At 35.4% G+C, this 25,473-nt stretch overlaps 3 protein-coding genes across 3 annotated transcripts; 2 read left to right on the plus strand and 1 right to left on the minus strand.

Annotated features, from left to right (window-relative positions):
- Window positions 1-958: 958 nt before the first annotated feature.
- On the plus strand, window positions 959-1,888 carry LOC142844930 (olfactory receptor 4K15-like). Its single transcript, XM_075963706.1, has one exon. It carries the CDS (start codon window positions 959-961, stop codon window positions 1,886-1,888), a length of 930 nt encoding a protein of 309 aa, XP_075819821.1.
- A 14,377-nt stretch (window positions 1,889-16,265) lies between these two features.
- On the plus strand, window positions 16,266-17,183 carry LOC142844931 (olfactory receptor 4K3-like). The gene has a single exon (XM_075963707.1). It carries the CDS (start codon window positions 16,266-16,268, stop codon window positions 17,181-17,183), a length of 918 nt encoding a protein of 305 aa, XP_075819822.1.
- A 6,144-nt stretch (window positions 17,184-23,327) lies between these two features.
- LOC142844272 (olfactory receptor 4F15-like) lies at window positions 23,328-24,320 on the minus strand. The gene has a single exon (XM_075962609.1). The coding sequence runs from the start codon at window positions 24,318-24,320 to the stop codon at window positions 23,328-23,330; it is 993 nt and encodes a 330-aa protein (XP_075818724.1).
- Window positions 24,321-25,473: the final 1,153 nt, after the last annotated feature.

The raw sequence follows: 25,473 nt of genomic DNA on the forward strand, positions 1-25,473 counted from the left end.
TTGAAAAAGCATTATGTTAAAAGGACATTTACATTACTCTAAAATTATCTTATTATCTTAGAATTTTGATATCTATTTTCTATAGTCAATAAAGTAGAGAAGCAGCTAAAAAATAGTGGTAAGGAGATGAGAATGCTGACAGTTTGAATAATAATAGTTCACTGCTAACTCACCAATTAATATGTTATCTAAAAATGACATTTCATATAAGAAAAGAAGGAAGGAGACAAAAGTATAGAGAGCATGAAAATTAGCTTTCATTTATTAATTATTCAGAATACCATATGACATCTCACCACATAGAATTGAAAGAAGGTCAAAATAGGACAATAAGTAAAGTCCCCCAAGCCTCTGAATGTATTATTGCTCACAGATATACTCTAATGGTAAGTCAAAAATCAAGACAAAGCTTAATGTTAACAATATATCTTTAGTAACTGTCTACATAATATATTTGATGAAAAAAATTCTCACATTTTATAGTAAATAGTTTTAATTATGTGCATTCATACAAAGTCAAGAGTATATTTTTGCCTGCGAATTTTGTAATCATTGTCCTTTTGTAATATGATAAACAAGTAAATGGATTATAGCTATTTCTCTAATACTCATTTAAAAATCATTTCTTATTCCATTCATACAAGCAGATTAAAGCTTGAAAAGATGCAAAGAGAATATGTGTAACTGATAGTTTTGAACAATATACTCATATCGATGCCTATAAATATTGTCTTTTAGATGTACAAAGATTTTGACACACCATTCTATGTTTAAAAACCTTCCCTGATTATACACAATCTACAAAAGAGAGAAACATTTATTAAAAATTTGACTGGTCATAATGTGCAGATATAATTTATATGTCTCTTACATTACTCAGAATCAAAGGTAGTGTTTCCGTTTCAGGGATTCTTTGTTATGCTCTTCCTCTCACATCCATTGGAGCACAGTGTACTAAATGGGAGAAGCAAACCAGACTCTAGTGTCTGAGTCTATTTTTCAGGGACTTTCTAAATCAAGAGAACTACAGATCTTCCTCCTGCTGCCATTTTCCATCCTTTACCTGATGACTGTGGTAGGCAACCTCTTTGTTGTGATTTTAATCATCACTGATCACCATCTCCATTCTCCCATGTACTTTCTGCTAGCCAATCTCTCATTTATTGACTTCTGCCTTTCATCAGAAAATACACCCAAACTGATAACAGACCTCCTAAAAAAAAATAAAACCATTTCTTTCTGGGGCTGCATGAGCCAGATCCTCTGCGTGCATTTCTTTGCAGGGGGTGAGATGGTTCTTCTTGTAACAATGGCCTATGACCGCTATGTGGCCATCTGCAGGCCACTTCACTACACCAGCATCATGGACAGACAGAAGTGCATCTGGCTTGTTTTAATATCATGGTTCATTGTATTCGTGCACGCCACTAGTCAACTGATCCTGATTTTGGAGCTACCTTTCTGTGGACCTAAAGTGATAGACAGCTTTTTCTGTGATATTCCTTTGGTGTTGAAATTAGCCTGCATGAATACTGATACTCTGGGAATCTTGATAAATGCTGACAGTGGTGTTTTAGCAACAACTTGTTTCCTTCTCTTGCTGATATCTTACACTTACATTCTATTGACTGTTCGGCTTCATTCTAAAGATGGCTCATCAAAAGGCTCATCAAAGGCACTCTCTACCTGCACCTCCCATATCATAGTAGTTGTGCTATTCTTTGGACCCTGCATTTTCATCTATCTGTGGCCAGTCAGCATCACATGGGTGGATAAGTTTCTTGCTGTGTTTTATACAATCATCACACCTCTCCTGAATCCAGCAATCTATACATTGAGAAATAATGATATTAAAAATGCCATAATTAAGCTGAAAAATCACAGGTAAATTTGGGGTTAATTTTTAGACACCTCTTCTCAGAAGAAAATTAATTGTGTGCATAATATTTTAGCTGTATTTTGACCACAAAGCTGCATATATTACTTCTTTTAGCATGGCATTCACTGTAAGAATATATGGCTATGAAAATAACTACTATGAAATTATATTCAGAAGTCTAACACTTAGACTTTTACCACTTAGAACGAGTAATATCTACATTGTATTTGTCTCTGAAGATTAGATGATGATATTGTTATACAAATAATGATCAAAAAATAATAATCACTGCAATCTTTTAATCATTTCAAATTGTTGCAATAATGTGCATATCATTTTAACTAAATTATTATTTACAAAGTTCTCATTAAATCATTCTTAAATTATTCTTCAAAGTTCCAATCCTAACTCTAACATCATTACAGGAGATACTGAAGTTATGTCAAGGTCTACATAGTCTTAGAAATGAAAGTGATTTACAAATCTAATCATGCTAGTTGCCTTGCATTGACCTAATCTCTGCCATTTTTCCAATTGTACCTAATCAAATGAAGTCATTTATCCCCTTTTTTCTATAACTAAAATGGCAGTGTTTATAATATTAGAATACACATTCCTTGGTCCAAAAATTCCTTTTATGAACTTGATTTTACTTTACATTATGAAAGTAGTTCAGTGTGGTAAAATTATATGCTTTTGAATATAATGTATTATGTGTAAATGTAGGTACATATATTTACACATATGTGTATAGATTAATCATGTTAGTTGCCATTTGGTAATGTTAGGCATTTGCTTATAAAACTATATGCATACACATTTATAACAGTTTGACATCTAGTGCAATTCTAAAAAAAGGTATAAGTGATAATCCTCTGAATATTCTGTCCTAATATTTCATGACCTATGGTTGCAATCAATCTATATGTGTATCCTAATGAGTTAAATATTTTCCCATAACATAAACTAATAAAACATGCAAATACCTGCATCATGCTTTACTGAAAACATATTAGAGATAAGCAAGTCTCATGTGTGTTTATGCATCTTGGCATATGGAGAATATACTTGCAAGTTTTTGTATATTTTTCCTAAAATATTATCTCAGCTATTTTTATAGATTTAACAAGGTAACATTTATAGTTACAATTTTTCCCTAGTGAGATTTGTCCTTTACTAATATCTGCAATAAGCTGACCGCATCTGACTAATGTTCCTGAACTCTTCTCTCCCACTACTATTACCCACTTCCCCAGTCACATGCACACTACTCCTTTTCTATACTTATGTTTTGGCTTTTTGCTTTTACCTTGTGGCCTACCTACTCCCAACCCATTCACCTTCCACTTCTCAGAAAGAGTAAGCCCTCCCAAATCAACAAAAATTGGAACATTCAGTTGAGTCAGGAACGACCTCCTCCCCCCATGCATCAAGAATGGGAAAGGTATACACAATAAGGAATGGGTTCTAAAATGCCAGCTCTTGCATCAGGGATAGATCCTGGTCACACTTCCAGGGGCCCCACAAATAGAACAGGCTACACAACTGTCTCCCACAACAGAAAGATGAACCAATGAAATCGAATAGAAAACCCTGACAGTAATCCGCACACCTATGAACACCTGATTTTTGACAAAGAAGCCAAAACTGTACAATGGAAATAAACCAATAATTCTGAAGAGAGGAAACCAAAATGGCTGAAAAATGTTTAAAGAAATCTTCAACATTCTTAGCACTCAGGGAAATGCAAATCAAAAAAAACTTTGAAATTACATCTTACACCTGTCAAAAAGCCTATAATCAAACACATAAGTGACAGCTCATACTTGTGAGGATGTAGAGCAAGGGGAAGACTCCTCCACTCCTGTTGGATATGTAAACTTGTATAGCATCTTTGGAAATCAATATGGTGGTTTCTTAGAAAATTGGGAATAGACCTACCTCATCCTGATATTAGAGAATAATACAAATAAAAGACTGTCTTGAGTTTAGAAGAGCTTACAATTTTAAACTTGTTGAAACTGTAAAAGATAACAAGGACTTTTGAGGTTGAATCCAATGCATTTGAATTATGATATGGATACAATCTTTGGGTCAGAGCATGAAATATGATTGTTTATTAAGAATGACATCCATAAACTCATGTATTTAAATGACTGTTTTGCATTTGTTTTGATTGAATGGTTTGAGATGTGTTAAGAATGACTTGGTAATAGAATGTGCGTCCTTTGGTGGTGGGCAATGAACTTTCAAAAGCCCACACCGTTCCCAGTAAACACACAGATCTCCTTCTCCTTTCTCTTTCCCTCACCCTCTCTCTTTCTCCCTCTGCTTCATGGATATGAATAAAATATGACCTTTTATTTACTGTTCCAGAGTAATATCTGACTGTCTACCTGCCTGCATGGTACTGTGCTCCCTGACATGATGGCCTTGGACTATAACTGTCTTGGACAATGAGCTTCAAATTAAATGCTTTTAAAATAAGTTTCTTACATTATGGTGTGTTGTCATAGCAATAGAAAGTTAACTAAGAAAATGAGAGTGAAATTTGAAGTTATTTTTAATCTATGTATACCAAATATTAGTTACATAGGCATATTTTAAATATTCCAGATTTGAGGATTAGAAAACCTAGATCTATATCAGATGAAAACAAATCCAATCTCTTGTGGGTCATAAATTTTATCTTGCATTAAGAAGCTTCCTTTCCTAATACAAGAAGGCAGTTATGTGTAATGATTATAACAGAGTAACAAACTGGTAATTTTCAAAAAAGGAACCCAAATAAATCCAGACTGGAGTCTGTTCAGTTTGTGAAGTGATGATCCTTAGATAGTCCATGTCAAAGTATGAAATATGTTAATTCTGTGATCTGTATCTCTCCTAAAGTGCCATAAGCCCTTACTTTTCTCCCATCTTACTATCAGCCTTATTGCTAGCATCACTGAAAAGTCTCCACCAGCACTCCTGGAGTATTGACCACACAGGACACTTTATATTTTTTATTAAAATTTTCCACTTCCTCCCCTCCTACAATTTCCCTCCCTCTTCCCCTCCTTCTCCAGTCCAAGGAGCAGTCAGGGTTCATAGCAATGGGGGAAATCCAAGGTCCTACCCCCTCCATCCAGGTCTAGCAAGGTGAGCATCCAAACAGACTAGGCTCCCACAAAGCCAGTACATGCATTAGAATCAAAACCCAGTGACGTTGTCTTGGTTTATCAGTCAGCCCTCATTGTCAGCCGTGTTCAGAGAGTCTGGTTTGATCACATGCTCCATCAGTCCCAGTCCAGCTGGCCTTGGTGAGCTCCCATTAGATCAGTCCCACCATCTCAGTGGGTGGGTGCACCCCTCTCAGTCCTGATTTCCTTGCCCATGTTCTCCCACCTTTTGCTCCTCATTTGGACCTTGGGAGCTCAGTCCAGTGCTTCAATGTGAATCTCTATCTCTATCTCCATCTATGGCCAGATGAAGGTTCTGTGGTTATATGCAAGATATTCATCAGTGTGGCTATAGAATAGGGCCAGTTCAGGCACCCTCTCCCAAGCTGCCCAAAGAACAAGCTGGGGACATCTCCATGGACACCTGGGAACTCCTCTAGATTGCAGTCTCTTGCCAACCCTAAAATGGCTCCCTTATTTAAGATATATATTTCCCTGCTCCCAAATCCACCCTTCCTTCAACCCAACCGTCTCAATCCCCCAAACTCTCCCTTTCCTCCCCTTCTCCCATCTCCCCTTACATTCACCCCACCCCCACCCCCAAGCTCCCAATTTTTGCCTGCCAATCTTGTCTGCTTCCAATATCCAGGAGGATAACTATATGTTTTTCTTTGGGTTTACCTTCTTACTTAGCTTCTCTAGCATCATGAATTATAGGCTCAATGTCCTTTAGTTATGGCTAGAATCCACTTATGAGTGAGTATATACCATATTCATCTTTTGGGGTCTGGGTTACCTCACTCAGGATAGTATTTTCTATTTCCATCCATTTGCATGCAAAATTCAAGATGTCATTGTTTTTTTCACCGCTGAGTAGTAGTCTAATATGTATATATTACACACTTTCTTTATCCATTCTTCCATTTAGGGGCATCTAGGTTGTTTCCAGGTTCTGGCTGTTACAAATAATGCTGCTATGAAAATATTTGAACAAATGTTTTTGTAGTATGATAGGGCATTTCTTGGGTATATTCCTAAGAGTGGTATTGCTGGATCCTGGGGTAGGTTGATCCCACATTTCCTGAGAAACTGCCACACTGATTTCCAAAGTGGTTTCACAAGTGTGCGTCCCCACCAGCAATGGATGAGTGTTCCCCTTACTCCACATCCCCTCCAGCAAAGTCTATCATTGGTGTTTTGATTTTAGCCATTTTGACAGGTGTAAGTGGTATCTCAGAGTTGTTTTGACTTGCATTTCCCTGATCGCTAAGGAGGTTGAGCATGACCTGAAGTATCTTTTGGCCATTTGAACTTCTTCTGTTGAGAATTCTCTGTTCAGTTCAGTGCCCCATTTTTTAATTGGTTTAATTAGAATTTTAAAGTCTAGGTTATTATTTTTTTTTTTTTTGGTTTTTTGAGACAGGGCTTCTCTGTGGTTTTAGAGCCTGTCCTGGAACTAGCTCTCTAGACAAGGCTGGTCTCGAATGCACAGAGATCCTCCTGTCTCTGCCTCTCAAGTGCTGGGATTAAAGGCGTGTGCCACCACCGCCCTGTTTAAAGTCTAGTTTCTTGAGTTCATTATATATTTTGGAGATCAGACCTTTGTCTGATGAGGGGTTGGTGAAGATCTTTTCCCAATCAGTAGGTTGCCTTTTTGTCTTAATGACAGTGTCCTTTGCTTTACAGAAGATTCTCAGTTTAAGGGTTTGTCTTCATCTTTTACTCTCTGAAACAAAATTTAATGACTTTGGGAATGTTAGAATGTAAAGGAGGTTGTGAATAAAAAAATCTGCTTATTGGTACTTGTTGGAAGAATATGAACAACTAAATATTTTGACAGAAAATGTTGTATTAATCTCACAGGAAAACTATAAGAATACAGAGTTTCTTATTTTATACATATAGGTAAATTAAATTAATTTAATTCCCACTATCTTAGGTTGGCAAGATGAATTAGTAGATAAAGGGACTTTTAATACATTAGGTTTCCTATTAGATACAAAATTTGAAATGTTTTGAAAAACATTCTAATTTAGGTTCCTTTGTATTCAAGTAAAATTATCATTGTTTAAATATTACAAGGTTGTAACACATTCTAAACTAGACATATATCCTGATTTTTGTTTAACAACTCTATGAACTATTTTAAATTTCATGTCCATTTTCTTTTATTCCCCATACTTTTTAGGAATTTTGATATTAATTCATGGAGTAGACCCCTGGGAAGCAAAAATTTCAAAACTCCGAGATATCTTTATTACTATGGCTTGATTTTTTTCTGTTTTGGGGCATCAAATACATTATAAAATACAGATTTCCATATGTAACTATTATAGAATTTCCATATTTGTTTAGATTATCTCACTACATATACTGTCCCTCCTTTGTCTTAATTGGGGTGGCAAATACTGTAATTTGGAAGTTAATAACTGAAATTTTGGTGCATTATTGCAAACACAGTTCCATGATTTTGAATCATGTCTATTTAACAAAATACTATCAATACATAGCCCCAAAAGTCTTTCATTTAACTTTTGTATTTAACATTTCACTTGTAATCAGAAGTTGAAAATTTAAAACTTCTATTCAAGGCAACCTGATTAAATAATTTCCCAATATTTCTTTATTTTTAATTATTAATGTAAAAATCAACAAAAATTTAAGTAATTCATGTTATATTAATTTACTTTGATCGATGGTAGGTATTATACATTAAAATATTATGCAATTTTATCAAAACTGCATACAATATTGGTCAAATTTCTAAAAGATTATAGATAACACAAAAATTATCAGCAAATTGACAACCTTTATTTTTAGATAGACATATGCATAAATATCAAATAAATAAATAAAGAAGGAAAAGGAGAAAACACTTAAGAAAATATGACATGGAGAAAAATTTGACAATTGAAATAAAAAATAACTAATTAACATTACTTTGAGTATAAATATAAGAAATGCATATATTTCATTTACAGAAATAATGTTTCCTTAGCTATAAAATTAAGGTTGTTTCACTGAAAATATATCATATGTCTTCTTAAATTTAAGAAAAGACACTTGAGGAAATGTTCAACATCCTTAGCCATCTGGGAAATGCAAATAAAAACAACTTTCAGATACAATTTTACACCTGTCAGAATGGCTAAGGTCAAATACACCAATGATAGCTTATGCTGGAGAGGATGATGAGTAAGGAATACTCATCAGTTGCCGGTGGGAATGCAAACTTGTACAACCACTTTGGAAATCAGTATGGCAATCTCTCAGAAAATTGGAAATCAACCTACTTCAGGATCCAACAATACCACTCTTGGGTATATTCCCAAAAGATGCTCAATCACACTACAAAGGCATTTGTTCAGCTATGTTCATAGCAACATTATTTGTAATTGCCAGAACCTGAAAACAACCTAGATGTCCCTCATCATAAGAAAATATGCATGAAACTAGAAAACACCATCGTGATTGAGGTAACCCAAACCCAAAATGATGAGCATGGTATGTACTCACTCATAAGTGGATACTTGCTATAAACAAAGACTATTGAGCCTATAGTTCATGATCCTGTAGAAGCTAAATAACAAGGTGAACCCTAAGGAAAACATATATAGATCCACCTGGGAAGGGGAAATAGACAAGATCTCCTGACAATATTGGGAACAGAGTAATAAGGGAAGAAAGAAGAGTAGATTTGAAAGATAAGGGGGGAATGGTGGTGGGGAGAAGAACTTGATGGAACAGAGTTGTTGAGAAGGAGGAAGGACAGGGATGAGATCAAGGAAAGAGATATCTTGATTGAGAGATCCATTGTGGTGAAGCATGAAACCTGTCTCTAGAGAAATTCCCAAGGAATCTACAAGGATGACCCCAGCTAAGACCCTAAGCAATAGAGAAGAGGGTGTCAGAACTGGCCTTGTCCTATAGTCAGACTGATGAATATCTTAAATATTCTCATAAATCCTTCATCCAGCAACTGATGGAAACAGGCAGAGATCTGCATCATAGCACTGGACTGAGCTCCTAAATTCCAGTTGAAGAGTAAAAGGAATGAGAATGTGAGCAAAGAGGTCAAGACCATGGTGGGTGCCCCTGCTGAAATAGTCTACCTGAACTAATGGAAGCTCACAAACTCCAGCTCAACTGGGAAGATACAAACAGGTCAAAACCAGTCCCTCTGAATGTGGTTGACAGTTGCATGACTGGGGCAGACTGAGGGGCCACTGGCAGTGGCACCAATCTTTATCCCAACTGCTTGTACTGTTTTTTGGGGAACCTATTCTCTATGGATATCTGATACCTGGCTCAGTCTAGATAGTGTGAGGGCCTTGGACCTTCCCCAAAGCAATATGCCTTACGCTCTCTGAGAAGTGGATGGTGGGGGTGGAGTTGGGGGTGTAAGGTGGACAGAATGGGAGGAGGGGAGTGAGAACTTGGATTGGTATGCATAATGAAAGAAAGGTAGTTTGAGATTACACATATGTATCATATGGAATTACACACTACAGTTCACATATTGGGGATACATGATAGCTACTTTAGCAAATGTGAAATTACCGAAAAAAGCATGAGTTCCCAGAACCAGTGTGGCCATAGTTCCTGGAAGGGATTTTCCTCCCTCAGAGAATCATTCATTTAGTGTATTGACATCTAAACACTAGTTGTCACCTGCTGCAGTTCCCACAGTGTCTGACAGTTGTGTCTGGAAGATATTTTTTCTGTGGTAATGTTCACCTCTCTCATTCTTAAAATTATATTATCCTACTTTCTCTTCCACATAGCATCCTGAGCCCTGAGGCAAGGAACTTAATGAAGACCTTCCAATTAGAACTGAGTGTTCCAATGTCTCCCACTTTCCAAACATTGTTCAGTTGTGTATCTCTGTGATTGTTCTGCTCTACTGCAAGAAACAACTTCTCTGGCAATGGCCCATCAATGCACTGATTTGTAGGCAAAGGCATAGCAAAATGAGACTAGCTTTCCTATCATTTAGTCTGACCTACAACTCACTATCTATCCAAGAATGATCCTCAGGTGTTGCCACCTCCCAAGTGGTACCACAAAAATTATCTAAATTTAAAAACCGAAATAAAAACAACCAAAACAGAAAACAACAAGATGTCATTTTATTAGTAGTTTAAAGAAAATGGAACTTATGTAATATTGAGTTGATGGATCTATTTGGGAGATCCACAGCATGTATTTCAGAGGCTTTCATTTGAGAACAGAGTTTGATAATTAGACTTATGGATTACCATATTCTTTAGATATGGATACAACTCCTAACTCCGACAATTTGTCTCTCTAAAATACTGAGTTTCCATGTACATAATGGATGTAAAAGTATACCACTGAGAATTTTATGAAGTTTAATTGGGATAACGTGCTAAGAATATGTCTTTTGCAGAAAAAATAACAGAAATTTTGCATTGACATTAGCATGGTACATCATATTTTACTTCAGTATGTGTACTACATCTTTATAGGAAATTATGCAATACTAAATAAGTTCATGTTTATATTTTTGATTTATTATTTAAATTTTGTGAAAGATCTAAATACATAAATGGCAACTCCAAAGTTACTTGTACAAACAAAATAAGGTAAACTGAGGAAAATATTCAGTTTGTCAAGAACAGAATTAATATCAAATACAAGAAAAATCCAAGATCCAAAAAAATTAATATGGTATGTACTCACTATTAGTAGATTCTAGCCATAAATAAAGAATACTGAGCCTATAGTTCACAAGCCTAGAGAATCCAAATAACAAAGTGTACCCAAAGAAAAACATATATGGATCCTCCGGGAATTGAAAGCAAACAAGACTGCCAGGCAAAAGTTGGGATCATACTTTCTTCTTCCATTCTTCCATTGAAGGGCATCTAGGTTGTTTCCAGGTTCTGGCTATTACAAATAATACCGCTATGAACATAGTTGAACAAATGCTCTTGTCATATGATAGGGCATCTCTTGGGTATATTCCCAGGAGTGGTATTGCTGGGTCCAGGGGTAGATTGATCCCGAATTTCCTGAGAAACCAAAACACTGATTTCCAAAGTGGTTGCAAAAGATTGCATTCCCACCGGCAATGGATGAGGGTACCCCTTCCTCCACAGCCTCTCCAGCAAAGGCTATCATTGGAGTTTTTTATTTTAGCCATTCTGACAGGTGTAAGATGATATCTCAAAGTTGTTTTGATTTGCATTTCCCTGATCGCTAAGGAGGTTGAGCTTGACCTTAAGTGTCTTTTGGCCATTTGACTTCCTCTGCTGAGAATTCTCTGTTCAGTTCAGTGCCCCATTTTTAATTGGGTTAATTAGCATTTTAAAGTCTAGTTTCCTGAGTTCTCTATATATTTTGGAGATCAGACCTTTGTCTGTTGTGGGGTTGGTGAAGATCTTCTCCCAGTCAGTAGGTTGCCTTTTTGTCTTGGTGACAGTGTCCTTTGCTTTACAGAAGCTTCTCAGTTTTAGTAGGTCTCATTTATTCAATGTTGCCCTTAATGTCTGTGCTGTTGGGGTTACACATAGGAAGTGATCTCCTGTGCCCATCTGATGTAGGGTACTTCCCACTTTCTCTTCTATCAGGTTCAATGTGTTCTGACTGATAGTGAGGTCTTTAATCCATTTGGACTTGAGTTTTGTGCATGGTGATAGATATGGGTCTATTTTCATTCTTCTACAGGTTGACATCCAGTTATGCCAGCACCATTTGTTGAAGATGCTTTCTTTTTTCCATTGTATACTTTTGGCTCCTTTATCAAAAATGAGGTGTTTCATAGGTTTGTGGGTTAAAATCCGGGTCTTCTATATGATTCCATTGGTCGACTTCTCTGTTTTTATGCCAGTACCACACTGTTTTCACCACTGTAGCTCTGTAATAGAGTTTGAAGTCAGGGATGGTAATGCCTCCAGACAATCCTTTATTGTATAGGATTGTTTTGGCTATCCTGGGTTTTTTGTTTTTCCATATAAAGTTGATTATTGTCCTCTCCAGATCTGTGAAGAATTTTGATGGGACCTTGATGGGGATTGCATTGAATCTATAAATTGCCTTTGGTAGAATTGCCATTTTTACTATGTTGATCCTCCCAATCCAAGAGCAAGGGAGGTCCTTCCATTTTCTGGTATACTCCTCAGTTTCTTTCTTCAATGCCTTAAAGTTCTTGTCAAATAGATCTTTCACTTCCTTGGTTAGAGTTACCCCAAGATATTTTATGCTGTTTGTGGCTATCGTGAAAGGTGAAGCTTCTCTGATTTCCCTCTCGGCTTCCATATCCTTTGTGTATAAGAGGGCGACTGATTTTTTGGAGTTGATCTTGTATCCTGCCACATTACTAAAGGTGTTTATCAGCTGTAAAAGTTCTTTGGTGGAGTTTTGGGGGTCGCTTATGTACACTATCATATCATCTGCAAATAACGAAAGTACTACACTGCGATAAAAAACAATGACTTCTCGAATTTTGCATGCAAATGGATGGAAATAGAAAACACTATCCTGAGTGAGGTAACCCAGACACAAAAAGATGAATATGGGATGTACTCACTCATAATTGGTTTCTAGTCATAAGTAAGGATCACGGAGTCTACAATTGGTGATCCTAAAGAAGCTAAGTAAGAAGGTGAACCAAAGGAAAAACATATAGTTATTCTCTTGGCTATGGGAAGTAGACAAAATTGCCGGGGAGAAAATTGGGATCTTGGGGGTGGAGTGGGATGGGCGTAAGGGGAGATGGGGAGAGAAAAGGGAGAAGGGGAGGATGGGGGGAACTTGGGGAAAAATGAGGATTAGGATAAAGGAAGGTTGGCTAGGGGAGTATGGAAGCACAATTCTTAGTTACGGGAGCCACCTTAGGGTTGGCAAGAGACTTGAACCTAGAGTTGCTCCCAGGTGCCCAAGCCGAGGTTCCCAGTTAATTCCTTGGGCAGCTGAGGATAGGGAACCTGAAATGACCCTATCTCATAGCAATACTGACGAATATCATGCATATCATCATAGAACCTTCATCTGGTGATGGATGGAGATAGAGACAGAGACCCACACTGGAGCAATGGACTGAGCTCCCAAGGTCCCAATGAGGAGCAGAAGGAGGGAGAACATGAGCAAAGAAGTCGGGACCACGAGGGGTGCACCCACCCACTGAGACAGTGGAGCTGATCTACTGGGAGCTCACCAAGGCCAGCTGGACTGTGACTGAAAAAGCATGGGATAAAACTGGACTCTCTAAACATGGCGAACAATGAGGGCTGATGAGACGCCAAGGACAATGGCACGGGGTTTTGATCCTAAGCAATGTGCTGGCTTTGTGGGAGCCTAGCCAGTTTGGATGTTCACCTTCCTAGATATGGACGGAGGGGGGAGGACCTAGGACTTACCACAGGGCAGGGAACCCTGACTGCTCTTTGGACTGGAGAGGGAGGGAGAAAGGAGTGGGGTGGAGTGGGAGAAGGGTGGGAGGAGGGGGAGAAGGGTGGGAGGAGGGGGAGGGAAATGGGAGGCTGGGAGGAGGTGGAAACTTGTTTTTTTTTCTCCTTTTCTCAATAAAAAAAAGTTGGGATCATGGGGGTGGGGTGGGGTTGGGCATAGGAGTGGGGAAAGGGGAGGGGGGAGAGGGAAGGGAGAAAGGAAAGACTGGGGAGAGTTGAAAGGAGATTTTAAATGATTTTAGCAAAACAATTTACATATAAAGTACTAATATGTAATTTCTTTATAGCTGTTTCTGTCAAAACATAACAGTTTTCACCTTAATTATATATAATGAAGTGAATTTGAAAAAGGAGAAATTGTGCAATCTAAAATAAAATTATTTTGTCTGGTCCATGTGTATTTTAGTGGTTGATCATAAAGTATCAAAAAAGTGAAAAAGAAAAAATTCTCTCTGTTGGCATTTCCAGGTGTGGTGATAATTGTCTAAATGGATACATCAACTGTGTAACTAGAGATATGTTTTCTCTCTTTTTGAAATAATTATTACATTTATTAAAGTGGGTGCATGTGTCATGAGTGTAGGCATGTGCATATGTGCAACAGCACATCTGTGGAGATCAGAACACAGCTGAGTGAGTGGTTTCTACCCCTCCACCTTGTGGCTCCCTAATATTAATTCAGGTCATCTGTCTTAGCAACAAGTCAAACTAACTGCTTTGGCATCTCCCTGGCACATGTGCATCATCTTACAACTTGTAAGTTGCCATCACACAACTTAAAATATTAACTCATATTTACAAAATATTTATGAAAGAAATTAAGGGAACACTTTATCTTTATTATGAGCTCTCATATTCAACTCAAGAAAATTTGGAGGCTAGGGATCCCCAAGGACTATGAAAGCAAAAGGCTTTCCAACTGCATAGTCCTATTTGGATAATGGGAAACTTTCCAAGGCAGATATGACCTTTGTCATTGCATATAAGCCACTCAGAGGTGAAACACACGAGCATCACTGGACATAGCAGAAACAATGATCTAAGAGGTTCAGATTCCAGGGACGATCAGAGGAAACATCATCCGAAAGGAAATATCTGTTTTATAAGGTAATTCTTGTAGTGTGAGTGCATCACAAACTGATTGTCATACTGTGATTTTTTATTGCAACTACTGATTTAAACTTTGTTTTAGTAGCATATTTTTAAATACTTCATGAGTTTACACTGTTTGTTGCATTCATATGTTTTTAAATGTGTGGCCGACAAAAATATTGTAGTTGTCCCTTCCAACTACTCATTGAGACATTTGGAAACATAAAGGAGTTTTATATGCTCATATCTAACGATTTCTTAGGATAACCTTAAAAATACCACGTCTCTTAACAAAGGAAATCATTGTACTCACAGGCCAATAAACTTACTTTAATGTTATCTTTTGATTTTGGAGCCCCTATGTTCTCAGTGATACAGAGAATATATTAATGAAGTAGTTATTAGAAAATAAAGGGAGATGACAGTTATACTGTTTAGAATAATCATAATTCACTAAGAATTTGCCAATTAAAATAGATATGTGAAAATGTCATTGATATTCAAAGAGTTAAATATGTTCAATTTTAAAAACAAAAAAATTAAATTTACATTTACATGACCATTATTACTTCTTAAACTGATCATTTTTATTTATTTGTGTTTGTATTAAAATACCTTGAGAGAAATGTCATTGATTTTTTTGACTTCTTAAAATTAAAATTTTTATTCATAATCTAGGAGTAATATTGGAGATTTGTAATCAAAGAGACCTCATTGTGCACCACAGTTTGATTACTTTATAGATCTGATTGAAAAAAATTAATAAACATCGTTATTGCTATAATACTTCAAATACTTAACAAGAAATTACAAAATATCCTCTAGTTTATTGGCCTTTTAATTTCCCAATTTCAAACAGAAAATTAATAAGAAAAGTGGAGATATTAAGATTTAGAAGAAAAACTCAGAGAAGTAAATAATGGGAGGGAGTTAAGAAAGGAAAAAGAAAAAAGAAGAAATGAAACAAAGTTAGAGAGGCAGAAAAAGCAACTTTCATAATAAATTTTTCAAATTATCATATGAAATCTTACCATTTAGCATTGAAAGGCTGTAAGTATATGACAATAAGCAACATCCATCAGACCTAGCAATACATTATTTTTTAGAGTTATCTCCAGTGAATAAGACCAAACTTCAAGGAAAGACAATGCTAAAATCTTGTCCTAAGCATGTTATTTCTCATTTTATTTGATGATCAATTTTTATCAAATATTTTAATAGAATTTATTCAATTATATCTCCTTATATATAAAATCATAAATAGGTTGGTGCCTAAGAATTGTGTGTTTGTATTTAAAGTATGTCAAAGGCTTCTCATTCTGGAATTATGGCAGTCAAGGAAAGAGACTGTGACTATATCTCAGCTATTCCTTGAAGAAAATTGTCTCTGAATCCATGCCAAAAGATAGATTTATGGTGGGACAATGAACAGAATAATTGGTATTGGTATTTCCTCATAATATATTTATTTACATACTTATAAAGATTATTCTTCAGATGGGTAGTCTTTTCTATATTCACCAAATTACCCGATTAGAAAAAATATGCAAGCTAAAGGAAGTTAATTAAATGACTGGCTACAATGCTTAGATATAATGTGTACTCTTTTTACTTGATTCTGAACATTAAGTTATTGTATCTGTTTCAGGAATTTTTAGTAAGGCTCTGTCTCTCTCAACATTTGGGAGCCCAGTGTACTAAATGGAAGAAACAAACCAGTCTGTGGTGACCGAATTCATTTTTCAAGGACTTTGCACCTCAAGGGAACTGCAGATGTTTCTCTTGTTGCCGTTTTCTACACTCTACCTGATGATTGTGGTAGGCAACCTCTTTGTGGTGATATTAATCATCACTGATCACCATCTCCATTCTCCTATGTACTATTTGTTAGCCAATCTCTCATTTATTGACTTTTGCCTTTCCTCAGTTACTACCCCCAAAATGATCACAGACCTCATAAAAGAAAATAAAAGCATTTCCTTCGGGGGCTGCATGAGCCAGATCCTCTGCGTGCATTTCTTTGCGGGGGGTGAGATGGTTCTTCTTGTAACAATGGCCTATGACCGCTATGTGGCCATCTGCAGGCCACTCCACTACACCAGCATCATGGACAGACAGAAGTGCATCTGGCTGGTTGTGATATCGTGGATCACTGGATTTGTGCATGGCATTAATCAGCTGATCCTAGTTTTGGAGCTACCTTTCTGTGGGCCAAGAGTGATAGACAGCTTTTTCTGTGATATTCCTTTGGTGATGAAATTAGTCTGCATGAACACTGATATTCTGGGTATCATAATAAATGCTGAGAGCGGTGTTTTAGGAATAACTTGTTTCATTCTCTTGCTGATTTCTTACACTTACATTCTACTAACTGTTCAGATTCATTCTAATGATGGTTCATCAAAGGCACTCTCTACCTGCACCTCCCATATCATAGTGGTTGTGCTATTCTATGGTCCTGTCATTTTTATCTATCTGTGGCCAGTCAACATCACACTGGTGGATAAGTTTCTCTCTGTGTTTTATACAGTCATCACACCTCTCCTGAATCCAGCCATCTATACACTGAGAAATAGAAATATTAAGAATGCCATAAAGAAGCTGCTAAATCACATGTGAGTTCTGTAATAATTTTTAGACATCTTATGTTATCAACAAATTCATTGTTTACACATTGTTTTATAAGAATTGTAGTGGAAAGTGAATTGAATAGCATCTTGTTTCTAGAATCTAAATGATGTAATTAGTATATAGTTATGAAAATGACCATTAGAAAATTATATTCAAAATTGTAATACTTATAGTTTTATTACATAAAATGAGTAATAGTTTTGCATAATATACTTATATAGAGAGAAGAATAGAATATAGTGATATGTTGCAAAAATAGTGATTGCATGTGTTCTCAAAGTGTGCTTGTCACTTTAATTAGATTGTTAGTAACACAATACCCTTTGAATTATTTATCAATCTTACCATCTTTTAAAATATGGTATTATATGTCAATCATAATTCTATGTATCAAGAGTTATTGGAGATATCTGTTTAGACTACAGCCACCTAGAAATTAAAATGCTAAACAAAGCACATGATAAAGTTATTTACCTTATAATGTTATAAAATCTGCCAGTTTTCAAGTCTTAACTATTCATTTAGATTCAGAATTTTCAAATATTGTTTTCCATAACTGAAAGGACAATCTATTTATAACATTTGAATGTATTTTCCTCAGTTCATACGTTCTTTGTACGATCATAATTTTATACTATATAATGAAATAACATAATTGTCAAAGCTAGTTAAGTAAACATTATTGTTCCTTTTTGTTGTTTTTTGGAGGGGTCGTTTTTGTTTTTAGAGACAGGGTTTCTCTGTAGCTTTAGACCCTGTCCTGGAACTAGCTCTTATAGACCAGGTTGGCCTAAAACTCACAGAGATCTGCCTGCTTTTGCCTCCGCAGTGCTGAGAATAAAGGCATTCACCACCACCCCTGGCTACATTATATGATCTTGATAATATGGTATTCATAATAATTCATATTATATACAATTTGGGGTAGAGTATTATTTGCTGAATAAACTATATTTATACATGTTTTCAATAGCTGAGTTCTAACTCATGTCTAAACAGTTATGAAAGTCTGAACTTCTTAAATTTCATGAGCTAATGGTAAAAAACAACATGTATGTATGTTCTATTAATTTAAAGAGGTTGTCATAATATAAATTATCTAACAAAAACACACAAACCACTGTATAAAGTTTTTCTGAAATCATATGACTACAGATAAGCGTTGCTCATGTCTGGTCACAGACTTTGATGTATACATATGTATAGATTCTGGTATCTTTTTCTGAAGAAATTATCTGTAGTGTGTTTATACATTTAACCCTCAACAGTTTTGTTACCATATTTTCTTAAATATGATTTTGGCAATATCTGCAATAATCCCATTATATCTAATATAATCCTTGACATTTTATATCCCTTTATTGCTTATTACCCCCTTTCCAAGCCATACAATCCATGGGACAACCTTTCTGTATTTATATTTTTTGTTTTGCTTTGTGGTACACTGCAATGATCCATTGGAATCTGTGTATTCATTGTTTGTAATTACCCCTAGGGTACTATGATTGCATCAGTTGGTTGCAATTGAAGAAAAAAGCTAGCACTGTTCCAGAAATATCAGTAGCTCACAGGTCAACAAGGAAATGTAGCAATACATCGGTACTCTCTGAACTTTAATTAACCATTTACTCTTTTCTTGTATGGTACACATGTTAGGAAGCTTTGGTATTTTAACTTTGGTATTTAGCTTTTTCTGTGCCAGGTCTACAAGATTGCATTTCATAATTCTTACATTCTTGCTAAACTCTTCCTCATTCTTTCTCAGCATTATATTATAAGTGATTTTTAATATACAGTTTACCCTCACATACCCACAGTAATACTTAAACAACAAAACACCTTAAGGACTCTGTGCTAAATTATTGAACTATAAAATGACCTCTTATTGCCTTTGTAGGTTATAAGGATATAAATTTCATTTAAATTTTAGCAATCATCTTAGTGACAGTACTTGTTTTTAATGTGTCTCAAGAAGCAGAATGGAGACCACTGAGACAGCTCAGCAGGTAGAGGAGCTTCCTGACAAACCACAGCATCTGAATTAAATCCTCCCCAAGCTCACATGTTATAGGAAGAGTTATAACTCCTATAAGTTTTTTTAACTGATTTTTATTAAGCTCTGCATTTTCTCTGCTCCCCTCCCTGATTCTCCCTTCCACTTCAACCCATTCCCAATGTCCCCATGTTCCCAATTTACTTAGGAGATCTTGTCTTTTTCTATTTCCCATGTAGATTTGATCTATGTATGTCTCTCTTAGGGTTCTCATTGTTACCTATAAGTTTTGACCTAGCATCTTCAAGTATAATATATATATATATATATATATATATATATATATATATATATATATATATTACACTATATATACTACACAAATCATACTCATTCTACTTGCTGTCACTTATTTGCTTATTCTGCACCCACTGGTGACTTTCTTCTTCCAAGTTCCCCTTCTTTCATTTATATAAATATAATTTACAATGTTCATCCTCCTGAATCAGTGTCATTTCACTTAACTTGATCTATATTTTTGTTCTTTTGATGATAGCTATTCTGAATAGGCAATAATATTATCTCAAAATCTCAATTATTTCTTTTTCGTGTATTTATTGGTTTTTGTTGAGAAGTTTTGTGTTTTTTTTGTTTTGTTTTACTTGTTTATTTAGTTGTTTTGTTTGATTGTGTGTTTTTTTTGAACTAAGGGTTAAAATAAAGGTCTCATGTATACTAGGAAGTCTTCCTAACACTAATCTATATATTACCAATATATTTATGCTATTTTCATAAAATCGTGAAGTGGGAACTTTCTAAGTGGCTCGGGTTAAATTTGACTGCAGTTTTCCCACCCTGACTTCCCAAGAAGCTGGAATTGCAAGACTGTATTTTCAGGCCAAATAAGTTTGATATGTATTTACCACATTCCTAAACATTCAACCTAACACTTCTAAAGATTCAGCTGTCATTAATTTCAGAAGTAGAAAAACATGATCCTAAAATTATTAAATAAGTACAAGTTAATTCGAAATGTCAAAGAAATCTTTAGCCAAGGAAGTGATGTCAGATGTTTCATAACACTTGACTTCAAAATATACAACAGAATCTTAGTTATAAACAGCATGTGACAGGCACAAAATAATAATGTTAAGAAATTTGTAGCTTAGAAATAAACTTACAAAGCTAAGATATATGGCTTTTTGCAACACGTCAAAAATATACTGTGGAGGATAGGATAATATCTTTAATAAATTCAGAAGAACAAATCTCACTTATCTGTAGTCTTTACACAATAAAATTCAAAATGGATCAAAGACTTACAATAAGCACATTTACACAGAAAACTAAGTAGTTACTTTTTTAACAGTTATTTATCTTATTACCTGCAACTTTGAAATTATTGAAGAAGAGGCAAACATTATGGTAATACTTTAAGTATAGGCATGCACAAGAACTTTTTGAATAATACTTCAAAACCCAGAAAATATTTTGATAATTGGGATTGCATGAAATTAAAAGGCTTCTACAAATCAAAGTCAACAACCAGCAGAGTATATAGACAGTTATAAAATGAGAGAAAAAAACCTGACAACTGTTCACCCATCAAGGGCATACTATTCATGCTATATCAAGAACTAAAAAAATTAATAAAAAGAAAAAAGATGCAATAAAAATAAGTGGTCAAATGAACTGAGTAGACATTTTTCAAAGAATAAATATAGATGACTATTAAATACATAAAACAAGATACATCAAGCAATGTTATTTTTTGAAGATTATTACTGTCATTTATGTTTGGGTAAGTATATATGCGGGGGAACAAGTCCATGGAAATCAGAAGAGGAACTCAATTGCTTGAGGATGAAGACACCATTCACTGAAGACACAGATGCCAGAGACCTTGAGTTGAAGCTGATCTGAATACTCTTTCTCTGATAACAAGCTTTTAGGGTAGAAAAGGGACCTACTACTTCATGGTACCTAAATGGCAATAATGCATGGTTTGAATTTGGTGATATATGTGATCAAAATAAAAACAATAGTACTGGTGATTAAATGTCATAAAGAGCTGTCATTATAAAATGATATTTTATGTAGAATAACATGACCAAAAGAACATTAATATTGGGAAAGAGAAAGGTACCCAGAATGACAGAAAAGGAAGAACATGAAAGGTGATAGAGAGGAATTGTGTTAAAAGTACACCAGATGAGTAGATTAAAATGTGATATAAAACCCATTGCTTGTTGAATTTACATTCAATAATACATTTTTAGATGCCTCAAATAGGAGGTAAACAGCAAGTGAATACTTGGAAATAAGTATTTATCCACATTACATCTGTCTTTTTCCTTTTTGTTTTGTTCTTTTTGTTTATGTGTTTGTTTGATGGTTTATTTATTTTGTTTTCATTTCATAAAACAAGATTTTTTTGTGTAACCATCGCTGTTCTGGAACTAAATCTGTAGACCAGGCTTGTCTCAAACTCATGGAGTTCCATCTGTCTCTGCCTATTCAGTGCTGGATTAAAGTTTTGGGCAAATATCACCCAGCTTCATTTTTGATATTATAATTTAATCACATCATCCTCTCTTTCTCCTCCTTCTTCTAAATGCCCATATTCCTCTATACTCTCCTTCAAATACATGGCTTCTTTTCAATTAATTGTTATTGCATAGATAGATAGATAGATAGATAGATAGATAGATGATAGATAGAGAGATAGAGAGATTGATAGATGATAGATATAGATATATACCTCGTTTCTATACACTAACATAGAAACAGTTTTTTAATCTGAAAAAATGCTATAAGATAGAAGAACTCATATTGAAAAGTATAAACAACAATACTTATTTAATTCCGATCAAAAGCGGCTATTGAGATAGCTTACTGAATAAAGAGGCTTTTCACAAATTAATCTTATGAATTTATATATGATTTGAAATGTTTTGAAAAGTAACTACTCTTGTAGACATTTCTTTATTTTTGAAAAAATATCATCATTGCTTAAATAGAAGAAGTTTGTGGCACATTATAAATTTCCTTATTACTCATTATTTATTTCTTCAAGTTACATGCTATACATTTTGTGTTAGTGCATTTTATATATCTACTACTTTACAAGTATTTTGTCATGAAATGATGGATTAGTCTTCTTAGGAAATGACAACATGCCTACAAGGTCCCCCACAAAGGTGGTAGGGCAGGTTAAATAGCTTCTGACATCCCCAGATATGGTTGATCAACTCAAGGTTGCCAAACAACACTGAAAAACATTGGTGTGATCATGCACAAGAGGAACTTCCTGTATTGCTAGTGAGCCTGGAGTTTAAGGGAGTTCATTGTGCATGTACCTGCCTTCTTCTGGCCATCTCTCCAGGAAAACAAATCTGTGTTCCAGTAAATATTCATGTCAGCCTTTTCAGCTTCTATCTCCAACACCCTGCTCCAGCCCTTCCTCCCTTCTACCACCTTTCTACCCTCTTCTTTTCTACTCCTCTATACCGCCTTCTTCTCTCACTCCTTTATTCACACAACCTTGAACTCTATGTTTTCCTCTTCCATGTTTACCTTCCCCCTTTTTAATACCATTCTTCTTTTCCAGGAGCCACTAAATTTTGAAGTAGCATCCCCTTCCCCATGAATCGTCTCTCCCCGGTCTTGCCCGGTATTCCAGGCTCCTAAATTAGTTCATCTCTTGAAATGAAAGCCTGCCAATTACATGTTTGACCTTTCTACCTTACTTTCCTCTCTCTGCATTCCCTTTCCAACAAGCGTCCAGATTACATCTATTTCCTCTTTCTGCTGACCTTCACCCACACTATACAGTCTTGCCATTCACTTATTCAACACACACACACACACACACACACACACACACACACAGTTAAAAGCAAGAAGAATGTGATGATCCCCATTTTAATCCTAGTGCTCAGGAGATTGATACAGGAAGATTTTGAATTTGAGGCCTGCTTTGATTAAACTTAGACCCAAACAAGAAAACTAGTACAAGAAACACTGGGAAGCAAAGATGAATTTTTCAAGTGTGAAAACAATATATATTTTGTTACTTTCATTTACCAAGTTGTTGGAGTAGGAATAATAAATCATATCAAAGCAGAGGATGTCATTTATCATTTGTGTTTATAATAGAGTATTCTGGTTGTATACTCTTCTGGGAAATTTAGCAGATATCTTTCCTGTTTACTCAGGAGCTGTTTACTCAGTCTTTTCATTGCCACCTTCATGTCTTCGTTCCTCAGTGTGTAAATGGCAGGGTTCAGGACGGGAGTAATCATGGAGTCCAGAATAGCAAGAAACTTATCCACTGGGACAGTAGGTAATGGCCACATGTACACAAAGATGCATGGTCCAAAGAACAAAATGACCACAGAGATGTGAGCAGAAAGTGTAGAGAGGGCCTTGGACAAACTGCCCAAGGACTGTTTCCATACAGTGAACAGTATAAAGATGTAAGAGACAATCAGTAAGAAGAAGGTAGTGACCGATATTAGTCCACTGTCAACAGTAACCAAGAACTCCATTCTGTAGGTGTTTATGCAGGCCAGTTTGATGAACCTAGGAAGGTCACAATAAAAACTATCTATCTCATTAGAACTGCAAAAAGGCAAATGGACAACAAAAGCTAATTGAGACACTGAATGAATGAGACCAATAATCCAGGTACCAATCAGAAGCAAAATGCACTTCCGTGGGCTCATGATGGTCAGGTAGTGGAGGGGCTTGCATATGGCCACATATCTGTCCCAGGCCATGACTACCAACAACACCATCTCACAGCCCCCCAGGACATGAAGGACAAACATCTGGAAAATACAACCCTGGAATGAAATGGTATTGTCATTGGAGTATAGATCAGAAATCAACTTAGGAACAATTGTAGTAGAAAAACATAAATCAACAAATGAAAGATTAGCTAAAAGGAAGTACATTGGTGAATGTAAATGGGTATCAAAGATAACTGTAAGCATGACTAAGAAATTTCCTAGAAAAATTGTTGCATATGATATTGTGGAAAATGCAAAGAGGAAAATTTGTGTTGGTCTGTAGATTGATAATCCCAGGAATATAAACTCAGATACTTCAGAATAATTTGCTTCATTCATTGTATCTTTCTTGAGTTATCTACAATACCCAAAACAAAACAGGCAAAACAGTTACTAGAATAATAACCTAGCAGTAAAATATATTATTTGTAAATTCATTACAAGAAAGTAATTTTATATTAGAAAGTACCCTTTAAAACTATTGAAAAAATGCTTAAATTGTCCTGAGATACACATTAATAAAAATAATTCCTCCTGGTCATCCATATTTTGAGGAATTAATATCTCTATTCTACTTATATCCATTATGAATATATACTGTTTTCCAAAAACTGTGTTATGCCCTCTGGTAAAACTATAGTTCTGTTCTTGGCAGCATTGAAATCAGGTTGAATATCTGCTTTAAATACAAACCAAAAACAAAAAACATTAAATACAAAGAAAACATTTATGACTAAGATGAAGAGAAAACACAGGGCACGTGTTGATTTATATCAGTGGATATGTGTTGGTTTATATCAGCTGCCTATAATCTGCCAAACACTAGCCATTCCCTTGAAGATGATTTAGAGTGTCCAAGGTTTATGTCCTCTGCAATAACCTTGAGACAAGGGAAGTGTATCAAGAGTAAAGTAAACACTTGTATTAATAACTTGCTGTTTTATCCTATCAAGAATCTCATACTCACCATGTAAATAGTAAAGCTACTTTTGTACTATCTGAGGAAGCATGAACATAAGAGTAATGATAACTGATTTCCATTGTGTCATCAAATTCTTTATAATCTGATGAAATTCTGTGAATAACACCTCTAGGGAAAAAAGAGTCTATACATTGAAAATTGGAATGTACTTTGCTATGATTTCTTCCTTTCTTTTCTTTTTTCTTTCTTTTTCTTTTTTTTCCTGGTTTTTCAAGGCAGGGTTTCTCTGTAGCTTTGGGGCCTTTCCTGGAACTATCTCCTGTAGATCAGGCTGGCCTCAAACTCAAAGAGATCCACATACCTCTGGCTCATGAGTGCTGTGACTAAAGATGTGTCCACAGCCTGGCCTTCATATAATTTCTTTAACAGATACCTTCGAAAGAATATCAAAACTCTAACAACAGGAAAATGAAAATCAGTATTATATAAAAAGGTGAATAATATATTTTAATAAAAATTATTATGAGCCGAAATACATAAGAAGCCTATATTAAAGAGTTACATTTCTAT

This window comes from Microtus pennsylvanicus, chromosome 2, assembly GCF_037038515.1.
Source record: "Microtus pennsylvanicus isolate mMicPen1 chromosome 2, mMicPen1.hap1, whole genome shotgun sequence".
Lineage (NCBI taxonomy): Eukaryota > Metazoa > Chordata > Mammalia > Rodentia > Cricetidae > Microtus > Microtus pennsylvanicus.